Genomic DNA, 13,084 nt, shown 5'->3' with positions numbered 1-13,084 from the left:
GGAACTTGGAGCGATAGCCGAACCACCTTTTTTGTCGTGTCATTAGTGCAAAGAACAGAAGAACACATACAAAATGGCTAAGTTATTAAAATTATTTACAATGTGGTTAATTCAATGGATTTTCGCTGTTTACTATGGGTTAATTGTTTCATTTGCTATATTGTGTGATATAATTAAAAGCGGTCCGAAGACTTTCTTTCATCGTGAAACACGCACGTCTCGACCAGAATGCATGAACGACCCAGCGCTTGGAATCCACGGCTTTTTGAACCTGCAAACAGTAAGTAAGAACGATATTTAAACCACCACTTTTGGCCTACCTTATAATATTAGGTCGTCTCGTAGAAGTTGGAGGAGCAAAGGTTTCCCCTATGACATGTTCATTTCAAACTGAGAAGCAAAAAGCAAAGCTAAATACGTCAGAGGTGTATTTTTGTTTTATAGTAGGCCTATACCCGGCCCCCCTCCCCACAAATAATCCACTGAAAATTAATTCAATAGTCTATTATTTATTAAACTTTGTTATTCGGTGGCCATATAACAGCTAGTAGGCCTACTAAGAGATTTGTAATGCCTGAGATGATCATTGTGGGTGGGTGGGTAAGTTTAGTTCTGATAAAATGATAAGAAGTATTCTGTCAGTCTAATTACCGAAAACAACCGAAAACAACCATAAACAACTGAAAACAACCATAAACAACCGAAAACAAACCGAAAACAAAATAACAATATCTAAATACCGAAAACAAATTTGATGCAGCTACTATATTGACCTCGCACGCCAAACAAATCTCTACAGTATATTTTTTAAATGTCGCCCTCTATTGATAGGTGTTTCTAAAGCCAACAAGACCGCGCGCGCAAAGCCAAGGAGATAGAGACCATACGAAATGGAAGTGTGCACAAAATTTAACTCAATATCGTACAAACTCAATGATAACACCGTGCATTTACTTACAGAATCTACAATATGTTAGATATCTAATATATATGTTACATGAATGAGACAAGGAATTGTCTGTAGTCGTAAGACCCTTTGAAAAATAAAACATTATCATAAAGAAAAAAACATGAAATAAGGTTTTAAAGATACAAGTTGGAAAGTTAAAGTATTCCTACATATAATATAAAAGAAACTACATAATAGTAGCCTAACACTCACACGCACCACGCATAATAATTAATATATAAGCATTTTAATATATAAGCATTTTTAAGTACTGTAATTCGATATTAAATCACTTCTAAAATATTTTTTAGTATTTTATAACAATTTTAACAACTAGGGATGGTTCTCGAATACATAGTATAATTTCAGCGATTTCAAATGTACGTACCGCATGACAATAATACACCACTTCTACGACGTTTATTTGTGTATATTGTGTTTATATGTAAAACAGTTTGTGCAAATCGTAAATGTGCGTTTTAGAGAGGATTCATTTTAAGTGCCCTTTTGCAGCGACAGCTTAATTTTGATTAAGTTGTTTAAAAATTAAACGTAATGTTGTTTCCCCTGATTAATGAGTTACTGTAATGAATGTTTTTCTCCGTTGAAATATATATACTGTATATATATATATATAATAGTCTGACAAAAATGATGACAGGAAGTGAAAACACAAACATGTTACATTAACTTGTAAATCTTTATTAACCTTAGGCCTAATCATATTGAGAGAACATGAGAACACAACTCAAGTCTGTAACATCTTTTTAGTACTAAATTTCATTTTGTTTTTGAGGTACAAACTCGATTCAAGATATTACAGTAGATATCAACATCTAGCCATGTTTGTTTATCTACAGCAAACTAAATTTAAATAACATAGTGTAGTAAATAAATAACATTTTTCATGTTTTAAATAATACATGAGAACACAACTGAAAATCTGTAACATATTTCGTTTTTTATTTTTTTATTTTTTATTTTATTAAAATAAAAACCAACAGCGATAATTACCGCCACTAACAGGTTTGATACAAACAAAGCCAGGACTGTTTAAAACACCTTGATTGGTCCTAACATTGGTCAAGGGCTTATCTCGTCTCTTGACCCGAGGAAAGGCATTAAATATAATGTTTTTGAAGTATACAAACTTGATTCAAGATATCAAATGTATTATCAACCTAAATTTAATTTGTAAAAAAAACCACACAAAACATACTGAAATCTATTGTTTTTTTAGGTATAGGTTGAAACTCAATAAAATATCAATTTGTGAATTTTGTTTTAAAAAAGAACAAACTTAATACACATGTTTGTTGAATGCAAAGTGATTTATATTCTATATGGAGAAAAAATACAAATTATCGAATTTTATAACTTAATGCTAATTGCAAAACTGAATATTTACAATGCTAAGTTGTCAATCTAAATCGGATACGATTGCATTGCTTTTAAAAATTGTTAGACAGAGAACGTATGTTTTTAGGAAATAGTTTTATACAAACCATGGAGGACCTCCATGTACAAACCAATATAAACATATTTAAAATTGCAATAATAATCTGTAAATGCTATCTAGTAAATTTAACACTGTGACAAATACTGGAGTAAATACATTTTTAAAATTCGACTAACTTTAACAATAATTAATATAAAAAGATAGACTTAATAAGTGCAAACAGAATTAATAACACGAGAAACTAAGGTACCTTTAATATTAAACGTTTCATTGTTAAAGTAAGAGTAAAACGTACGAGATGTGGAATTATTAAATGTGCGACATAAAACACAACTTAGAACATTTAATCAAATTACTAGCTTTTGGCACATTGATGGCGTGGATAATGGGGTTCTTCAACAAAATTTTGGGAAACCGATTGAATAAGCTTAATGCACTTTTTATTTTTTATGGATGGTTTATTTGAGGATGCGGGGTGGGGGGTTGGGGGGGGTATGGGGTGGGGAGTTAGTGTAAAATGGTGCAATAGATATATCGGAACCTCTTCAATATGAAACCTACAATACAATTACATCACGACGTGTTAAATAGAGTAAAAATTAGTTTGTGTAATTGTCGCCCTAATTAGAGGGGTTGGGTTGCATTTATTCAATTTATTCGAATAAATACGGTAGGCCTACTATTTTTTTCACATTCAAATCTTTGTATTACTGTATACAAGTAGATACTGATTTAATATAAATGATATTAAGTTAAAAACATATACCAAACAATATTATAATAACAAGAGTGTAATTATTGTAGATTATGAGTTTCAAAGTGTTAAAATTGTTATAAAATACTAAAAAATATTTTAGAAGTGATTATATCGAATTACAGTACTTAAAAATGCTTATATATTAAAATGCTTATATATTATGCGTGGTGCGTGTGAGTGTTAGGCTACTATTATGTAGTTTCTTTTATATTATATGTAGGAATACTTTAACTTTCCAACTTGTATCTTTAAAACCTTATTTCATGTTTTTTTCTTTATGATAATGTTTTATTTTTCAAAGGGTCTTACGACTACAGACATATTGTAGATTCTGTAAGTAAATGCACGGTGTTATCATTGAGTTTGTACGATATTGAGTTAAATTTTGTGCACACTTCCATTTCGTATGGTCTCCTTGGCTTTGCGCGCGCGGTCTTGTTGGCTTTAGAAACACCTATCAATAGAGGGCGACATTTAAAAAATATACTGTAGAAATTTGTTTGGCGTGCGAGGTCAATCTAGTAGTAGCTGCATCATATTTGTTTTCGGTATTTAGATATTGTTATTTTGTTTTCGGTTTGTTTTCGGTTGTTTATGGTTGTTTTCAGTTGTTTATGGTTGTTTTCAGTTGTTTATGGTTGTTTTCGGTTGTTTTCGGTAATTAGACTGACCGCGGACGGATAGGTATATTAATGTGATTTCGAAGTATCTGTGGTTAACCATCTTGAGGATTGATTCATGGAAAAGGGAAGAAATTATGTAAACAAAGTAAAATAAAAGTTTCTTTGGGAACTTGACACTTTCCGATTAATTCTGTGTGTTTACATTGACATGCTTGGTTAGAAAACTTTGTTCTTTGACCGAAACATCGTACGATATTGCCTTGACAACGACTTTATTCCGGTTCAAATTTGTCCGCCGGAATGGCGTCCATGGATTACAAACGTCTCGCCCAGTTACCTATCTTGCGCTATACAATCTTTGGTCTAATTAGTAGGAGGCCCTATCTATCTTGATGATGAATGAAATATTAAAGACAAAAGGCGCCCTCTGTATCTGACAAAACTTTTTTATCAAGTTAAGAACAATAAGTACAGTGAATATACTACTGACTGTAGTACTGTAGTATTTAGGCCTACATACTACAATATTTCTTTATACTGTAAATGTTAAAATCACTGTATCATTAACAATCCAATTACTTAGCTTACCTTTGTGTTTTATCCTGAAGTAATTTTAAAAATTGTAAAAAACAGAATTTTAATAAGTAGTGGTGGTAAAAAGGAGTTAAAAAAAATGTATTTACTATAGCCTAGTATTAATTTTCAATATATTCATAATTCTCTTTTTCCTCAGGGCATTCGTATCCATTATGTTGCAGCTGGAGATGAAAACAAACCTTTGATGTTGTTCTTACATGGGTTCCCAGAATGCTGGTACTCATGGCGATACCAGATGAAGGCTTTTAAGAGTGAATATAGGTATAGCTTTTATTGCCTTTACTGTATGAATGAATCAATAGAAGATGGCTCAAAAGACTTCCTCTGGTGTAGCATTATACAGTATTATGGCCTGTTGTCCATGCTCAACCCATTTACATTTATTTATCTCTTCCTGGATCTCCTTGTCTTACTTGACTTAGTATCCGGAGGTTGTGTACTCTCACCTGAGCATTACTATTTCGGTTCTCAATATACTTAGAATTCAGTACAATTGCATCAGAATAGGACCAACCATGCATCTGACTTACATACCTCTCTGTCACAAAACTACCTACGTATGCAGTTAAATTATCATAAACAAAATTATATCATCTCAAATACTGATGAATTGTCTATTTCTTTTACTGTATAGAGTTGTATCTGTTGACATGCGTGGTTATGGTGAATCAGATTGCCCTGTTGGCATGAAAAATTACTCAAGTAGAATTCTAACTGGTAAGTAAACAAAATTAATGCATAACTGTTTCCTCTTTCTTTTTACTATATTATGAAAATTGCAAGACTAACAAATAAGCAAATTTAATCACTGTCCTCCTTAAATGTAACAACCCTGTCCACAGGATAAGCACATGTGAGACGTTCTACATAAACAATTCAAAGTCTTTGGCAGTGAAGTTTTATTTGCATAATATAATGTTAAATACTAACAAAACCACTACTTTGTTTCATACTTTCAGTTTTCACCAGCAGATCATGGCTAATAACATTTTGTTCTCTGTTTTTTTTTTATACTGTAGATGATATACGAGACATTATATCAGAACTAGGGTATAGTTCTTGTGTGTTAGTTGCCCATGACTGGGGAGGTGCGATTGCATGGTATGTTGCGATGGAGTATCCTGAACTTGTTGATAAATTGATTATTAACAATGTTCCTCATCCTGATCGTTTCTCAAAGCACATGTCATCTCATTGGAGTCAATTTAGGAAATCATGGTTTGTTATTTTCTTGATTTTTTAAACATATTTTGATTGAATAAGTTATGGGTTATTATGGTATTTTATTTTGGGACATTAAATTTTAATTTGTGTTCTCTTTACAGGTACATGTTTTTGTTTCAACTTCCTTATTTGCCAGAGCTAATGCTGAGAGCAAAGGACTACAGTTTCCTTAAGGGTTCCTTCATGGGAAAGTCTTTTGGAATCAGGACTCCAGATATGTTCACACTGACGGACTTGGAGGCTATGAAATTTTCATTCTCTCAAAAAGGTCTACATTTATCATCAATTTCATTTTATAAATTGTGTAAAAATCAAACATTACGACTAACCCCTATTCAAAGATCACTTTTCTGCTGTAGATCCTACTTTTTAGTTGCTTGCAATGCCGCGACTCTACAGCTCACTATGTTGGTCGGTCGGTAAACATTAACTCAAATTTGAGCATGCGACTGCAGTCATGTTTATTGCCTTGTTCTACTCGAAGGAGGGACAATAAATCTAGTTTTAAATTCACATTATTTAGATATTTATTGATTTATATATAGGAGTAACTAGACACAACAAAGTCACATTCACAACAATGAAACATTGAATTTCTACATTTAAAGTGATGTATTTTTGTATTCTAATTTTGTTAAAATTTTCCTTTTTATAGGTACTATAACTGGTGCTATCAACTATTATCGATCAGCCTTGCAAACAAAGCCATTACGATCTAAACCAATTAAATGCCCAACAATTCTTATCTGGGGTGACAAAGATGGCGCATTAGAAATAGAAATGACCAAGGGACACGACAAGTATGTAGACAATTTCACTTTGAAAATTGTTGAGGGCGCCAGTCATTGGGTACAACAAGACTTTCCAGACGAAGTGAATAGAATAATGAGTGAATTTCTGAAAGGGTAGATAGGAGATATTGAGCTGATGTATGATGATAATGATGTATAATAATTATTGCAATTTGTTTAAATTTATTACTAATATAATTTATAGCTGAAAGATATAGGTCTACATAACTATTATGAGAGATTAAGAAGTTGCAGCCTATATTTGTATGATCATGGAGGAAATATCATGGTATGATGTATAACAATTAATGAAATTTGTTTACATTTTGTACTAATATAATTTGCTACTGACATAGATGATGTAGGTCTACATAATAATTATTATAAGAGATTAGTTGCAGCCTCTAATCGAATTAGGTATTGGTAATTAACTAGAATAAAAATAGATTAAAATAGGTGCAATTATGATATTTTAACCTCTAATGGTCACATGTATGGACTTTAAATTTTTACAAGGGGGAGGGGATATGCTTAATATACGTGAATGTAATATACATTTTTATACCTTTACAGTGTAAAATATATTATTTTATATACTTTTTGGTTACTAATTATGTTATTCGCGGTGATAAGTAAATTGATTTTAAAAAAAGTTTTGCAGAATTATTAGAGTAAAAGAAATTATCAATAAAGTACAGTATTACAGTCCTAAATATTGTTAATGTGTATTAAATTGAATATACAGTATAGTATTTAAAAATAACGTTTTAACATCCATGTGCCTCACTGGCTTGCACTTTCGTCGGAGTTTTGTACATGTCATCAAAGAATATATATCACAAGAATGAGTAATCCGCGATTTTCCCAGTAACAGTAATATTGTCCATGTGGTAGGGCGCCGCCATAAGTGTGGATGTATCTGGGATGTATACAACTTTTTGTGACGGTTTCAATAATCAAAGGCTAGACCACCGGTAGTATTTTTATGATAAAAAATGTTATCAACTACATGCCAACATCATGTTAAATACTATTTGGATATTTAATTGTTCATTTTATGCAATTTATTTAGTAAAAACTGCCGTATAAACAGTTTGCTTTATCAACCGGGCGCTACGATAGCGTGACCGGGCGTGTTGGTGTTTACGCGTTTTCACGAAGGATAGTTTAATAATATTCCTATATTTAACTTGTTTCTGGTAAAACAAATAAATGTTAATGACATTTAACATTTTGTCCTATTAATAACATGTATTTTATACTAATTTATATCATAAAAACAATACTTAATTTACCGGGCGTAGAGTAGCACACGGCAATGGTAAAGAATAGGCTGTGCTGAGTAACGATTCGTTGATTTTTGGTGTTGCTGTGTTACGGTAGGCCTTTTTTGTGAACTAACTTAGCATGTTAGTAAATAATTGTATGTAAAAGTGAATGTACACTAGTTTGTTAATAAATATGTATTATAAAATAGTTTACAATTGCAAAAACTATTATCATAATTCTATTTAATGTGACATGTATAATATCTATTAAATCAAGTCTTATTTAGTATGTATACATCCGCCCTTATGAGGGCGGGCATCACTCACTGGAGCTCTCTGTTACAAATTTCTCATGCAAGTGATATATTCGGTGACTACTTCTTCGCATGCAGCTAAAGTAAAATGACGTCACGTTAAAGCGTGTCGTCACAGAGTCTCATGCATATGCAAAAGAATGTTTTGTCTCTGCTTCTTGTGCGCTCATCATGATTTTACAAAATGTTTTCAGAGTGATATTAATGATGGTGCGATCGGAAATTAAATATGCCAATGTAAATAGGTGATATTGATACATTTGAGTACGTATCGGCGAAGCAAATTTTGTTAAATGACACCCCTAGATGGCCGGAAAAGACACTCTCATGCAGCATGCTACCAATGAGCAAAACGATCGTACTTGGACTCGTGGACTATTTAAACGATAACATTTGTTGCCGTATGTTAGATGCGCGTGCTCTGTGCGCGGAACCGCCGATTGTTAGATCATTTTATTCGATATTTTGTTTTGCGTTCAAGTTCAATGCGAACGTACGTCTAGGAGAAGCCCCGAAAAAAGCACACTGGGTGAAGGAAAATGCAATTCTTATTATGGCTCTATCTATAATATTTATTTACAGCAATTTGTTGAGGAAATTAAATATGCCAATGTAAATAGGTGATATTGATACATTTGAGTACGTATCGGCTGGTGGTCTAGAAAAAAATAATCGGATGCCATAATGTGAACTACAGTACATGATACCATAGATATTATAGTGTAAAATATTAATATTCACTATAATCCTCTATGATACATTATACTTCATAGCCACACATAAATACTGATGTATGTCGGAAGGCTATATACTTTATGCATGCTGCCTGACTGCCAGTGATCTAAACAATTGGTACGCAGTTGTCTGGCGGTGTCCTTTGTACGAATCGTTCGTCCCCCAGCTCGCTGTGAGACGCGTCAATATCATGTTGATAAAATCGGCAATTCATTTGCAACTCTAGAAATTTACAGACTATATCGCTCGAAGTACGCTCATACAGGGAAGAAGGTACTGTATGAGTTATTCCGAACGAGTTTACGAATTTTTTAATTTACGAACAACTTTTTGTACTGTGGGGCACGTATTTGGACGATTTTCGGAGATGAGGGTGAGGTATTGGGCATGTCGGGGATGGGGGTTCGCAGTCGGTTAAGGGGGGTTCGCTGTAAAGGGGGGGGGGGGGGGGGTTCGCCCGAACCATAAAAACCCCCCCTGGCTACGGGCCTGATTTACATATTTATATTCCTCAACAAATTGCTGTAAATAAATATTATAGATAGAGCTAGCAAATAGCATTTGCCTTCACCCAGTGTGCTTTTTTCGGGGCGGCTCCTAGATATACGTTCGCATTGAACTTGAACGCAAAACAAAATACGGAGTAAATGATCAAACAATCGGCGGTTCCGCACAGAGCACGCGCATCTAACATACGGCAACAAATAGTTATCGTCATTTAAATTATCGACGTGTTTGAGGAGGAGGAAAAAAGTACGATCTTTTTGCTCATTGGTTATATAGCATGCTGCACTAGTGTCTTTCCGGCCATCTAGGGGTGTCTTTCCGGCCATCTAGGGGTGTCATTTAACAAAATTCGCTTCGCATCAGGCTGGGGGAGGGGGGGGGGGGGGTTGACCCAAATATTTAGTGTCCGAACCCCACCTTGACAGATCCTGGCTACGGCCCTCCACTCACTAGCGGCCTAACTGGGGGCCTAACTAAATTAAAATACAGTATACACTGCCCACTATCAGGCCATCCATATCCTCCCCTTCATCGTTACCGCGTGGCATCGTGCAGATGTACACTTCTAGCTAACTTCCCACCCACCCTAGCTCTCAGGTATGCACTGCGCTGCCACTACAGTAGGAGGCCTAGGCCTAGCCTATTTCGGGTCTCATGTCTTGCAGCATTTGAAAATACGTGACTAATTAGGTTATATGCATGATATGCATATAACCTCTTGATTCTGTCAAAATCTTTATTTATTTATTTATTTATTTATTTATTCTTTCCTTAGCACTATTTTGTCCGTGAATTATCTTGATATCAGTTTCATCTATCTAAGTCAATTTTTCAGAGTATATTCCTTATGGCCAGGAATCGATGTGGTTATATTTTCACGATGCGTAATCAAAAATTACGCGGTCTACGCGCGATTTTACGAAATCACGTTTGTAATCATATCTTCACAAGCATGAATCACAATTAAACAAAATTTGGTACTCATAAATTTCAGGTCATATTTCATCATATGGCAATACAATTACGTGCGTAGCGCATATAACGCTTGCGTACGCGCGCTTAAAATGTTCAAAATTGTCAAAATTTATTTTCGATGAAATTAGAGTACGTTTCAGGCAATTTTAAGCGTTTAAAAAATTGCCATGAGTGCGCAGATTTTTGCACGCGCACTGCGCGTTATACGTTAATGCGCACTCTTTTTGTCCGATTTCGGTTGTACAACCTTTCTTTAATAATATCATCATATTTTATTCACTTTTCAACGCGTAATTGCCTTATACGAGCACGTCAAAAGTGACAGGCTACGCACGTGTAAGTTAACAAAATGGTGAAAATATGCTAAATTTTAAAATTAATATAGATCGTCAAAATGCTCGGGAACACATATTTTTTATTTCATTTTCTTGAAGTGTATGTATCTTATGTATGATTTATTATTAAACTAAGGGAACAAAAGTTGATTAAGCCATAATTGATTGCATATTAAATTAAAAAAAATTCATTTCGACAATCAAACAAATTATGACATTTTCTTAGGCCAAAATAACAAACTTAACATTAACTTTCTTCCTCCAAAAGTTCATATATTAAAGTTAAAAGTATATAGTTTGACAGTGCATCATTTTTGTACATTTTTAGAGATGTCATCATAGTAAAAAATTATAATTCATTGCGGTATTTAATAATCTATCTGCACCAAAGTGGTTACTGCATAGTAAATACACGGAGGAATTTTTCTACAATTTTTAGACAGTTGTGTATGGCTCGGTGGTGTGTGCTCGTGTCTATGGCACTCAAGGTACCGAGATCGAGTCTCACCTTGGGAAACGAAGTAAGATTTTTTTTTTTATTATCCGTATTGTTTGTTCAAATTTATTTCTTAGTGTATATATTATACACATGATTTATAATGAAATCTAGATAAAAAATAACTTATGTCTTTATTATTATGTAACAGCAAATGTGGTTTATGACATTATACGCAGAGGGATCTTTGATCGGATTGTGATACCGGCTATTGTATTCGCGTTAGCAAGGTCCTATCATATATTATAAATAATTATAGAATCTGAGAAAATCAATGAATCAAAATATCTTTTAAAAATCAATTATCTTTATTAAAATCAATGCATATAACCTATAATTCGTCATAGTGACGAATTAAATCTAGTTTATTTATTCTTTCCTTAGCACTATTTTGTCCGTGAATTATCTTGATATCAGTTTCATCTATTTAAGTCAATTTTTCAGAGTATATTCCTTATGGCCAGGAATCGATGTGGTTATATTTTCACGATGCGTAATCAAAAATTACGCGGTCTACGCGCGATTTTACGAAATCACGTTTGTAATCATATCTTCACAAGCATGAATCACAATTAAACAAAATTTGGTACTCATAAATTTCAGGTCATATTTCATCATATGGCAATACAATTACGTGCGTAGCGCATATAACGCTTGCGTACGCGCGCTTAAAATGTTCAAAATTGTCAAAATTTATTTTCGATGAAATTAGAGTACGTTTCAGGCAATTTTAAGCGTTTAAAAAATTGCCATGAGTGCGCAGATTTTTGCACGCGCACTGCGCGTTATACGTTAATGCGCACTCTTTTTGTCCGATTTCGGTTGTACAACCTTTCTTTAATAATATCATCATATTTTATTCACTTTTCAACGCGTAATTGCCTTATACGAGCACGTCAAAAGTGACAGGCTACGCACGTGTAAGTTAACAAAATGGTGAAAATATGCTAAATTTTAAAATTAATATAGATCGTCAGAATGCTCGGGAACACATATTTTTTATTTCATTTTCTTGAAGTGTATGTATCTTATGTATGATTTATTATTAAACTAAGAGAACAAAAGTTGATTAAGCCATAATTAATTGCATATTAAATTAAAAAAAATTCATTTCGACAATCAAACAAATTATGACATTTTCTTAGGCCAAAATAACAAACTTAACATTAACTTTCTTCCTCCAAAAGTTCATATATTAAAGTTAAAAGTATATAGTTTGACAGTGCATCATTTTTGTACATTTTTAGAGATGTCATCATAGTAAAAAATTATAATTCATTGCGGTATGTAATAATCTATCTGCACCAAAGTGGTTACTGCATAGTAAATACACGGAGGAATTTTTCTACAATTTTTAGACAGTTGTGTATGGCTCGGTGGTGTGTGCTCGTGTCTATGGCACTCAAGGTACCGAGATCGAGTCTCACCTTTGGAAACGAAATAAGATTTTTTTTTTATTATTCGTATTGTTTGTTCAAATTTATTTCTTAGTGTATATATTATACACATGATTTATAATGAAATCTAGATAAAAAATAACTTATGTCTTTATTATTATGTAACAGCAAATGTGGTTTATGACATTATACGCAGAGGGATCTTTGATCGGATTGTGATACCGGCTATTGTATTCGCGTTAGCAAGGTCCTATCATATATTATAAATAATTAAAGAATCTGAGAAAATCAATGAATCAAAATATCTTTTAAAAATCAATTATCTTTATTAAAATCAATGCATATAACCTATAATTCGTCATAGTGACGAATTAAATCTAGTATTGTACATTATTATTATTTTTTATTCGCACTGGAAGTATATAGGCTCTCCTGTCATGTTAAAATTAAAGTATATTATTTATTATCCACAGCAGTGAAAACAATTATTATTTTTCGATAAATCTCGCGTCGCGTGTGTGAAAAAACTCTCAGCAAGTTTGCTTCATTAATATGCATGAGACTCTGTGACGACCCACTTTAACGTGACGTCATTTTACTTTAGCTGCATGCGAAGAAGAAGTAGTCACCGATAATATTCTTTGATAATATGTCGTG

General features: G+C 33.1%; 1 protein-coding gene across 1 annotated transcript; it reads left to right on the top strand.

Moving 5' to 3' along the window:
- Positions 1-6: 6 nt before the first annotated feature.
- Positions 7-7,700, top strand: LOC140062308 (epoxide hydrolase 4-like). The gene is made up of 6 exons (XM_072108464.1): positions 7-280; positions 4,522-4,646; positions 5,020-5,102; positions 5,405-5,603; positions 5,711-5,877; positions 6,265-7,700. The coding sequence occupies exons 1-6, from the start codon at positions 74-76 to the stop codon at positions 6,516-6,518; spliced, it is 1,035 nt and encodes a 344-aa protein (XP_071964565.1). The 5' UTR covers positions 7-73; the 3' UTR covers positions 6,519-7,700.
- The last annotated feature ends 5,384 nt before the right edge of the window (positions 7,701-13,084 follow it).

The sequence above is a fragment of the Antedon mediterranea genome, chromosome 11 (genome assembly GCF_964355755.1).
Source record: "Antedon mediterranea chromosome 11, ecAntMedi1.1, whole genome shotgun sequence".
Taxonomy (NCBI): Eukaryota; Metazoa; Echinodermata; class Crinoidea; order Comatulida; family Antedonidae; genus Antedon; species Antedon mediterranea.
Note: the sequence above shows the minus strand (reverse complement) of the source record. Positions and strands in the feature narration are given on the sequence as shown.

Excerpts from the sequence above, each read along its gene's own strand:
- LOC140062308 (XM_072108464.1), top strand. The coding sequence starts at position 74 with ATGGCTAAGTTATTAAAATTATTTACAATGTGGTTAATTCAATGGATT. Across the intron at positions 4,647-5,019 it reads GCTTTTAAGAGTGAATATAG|AGTTGTATCTGTTGACATGC; the intron begins GTATAGCTTTTA and ends TTTACTGTATAG. Across the intron at positions 5,103-5,404 it reads CTCAAGTAGAATTCTAACTG|ATGATATACGAGACATTATA; the intron begins GTAAGTAAACAA and ends TTTATACTGTAG.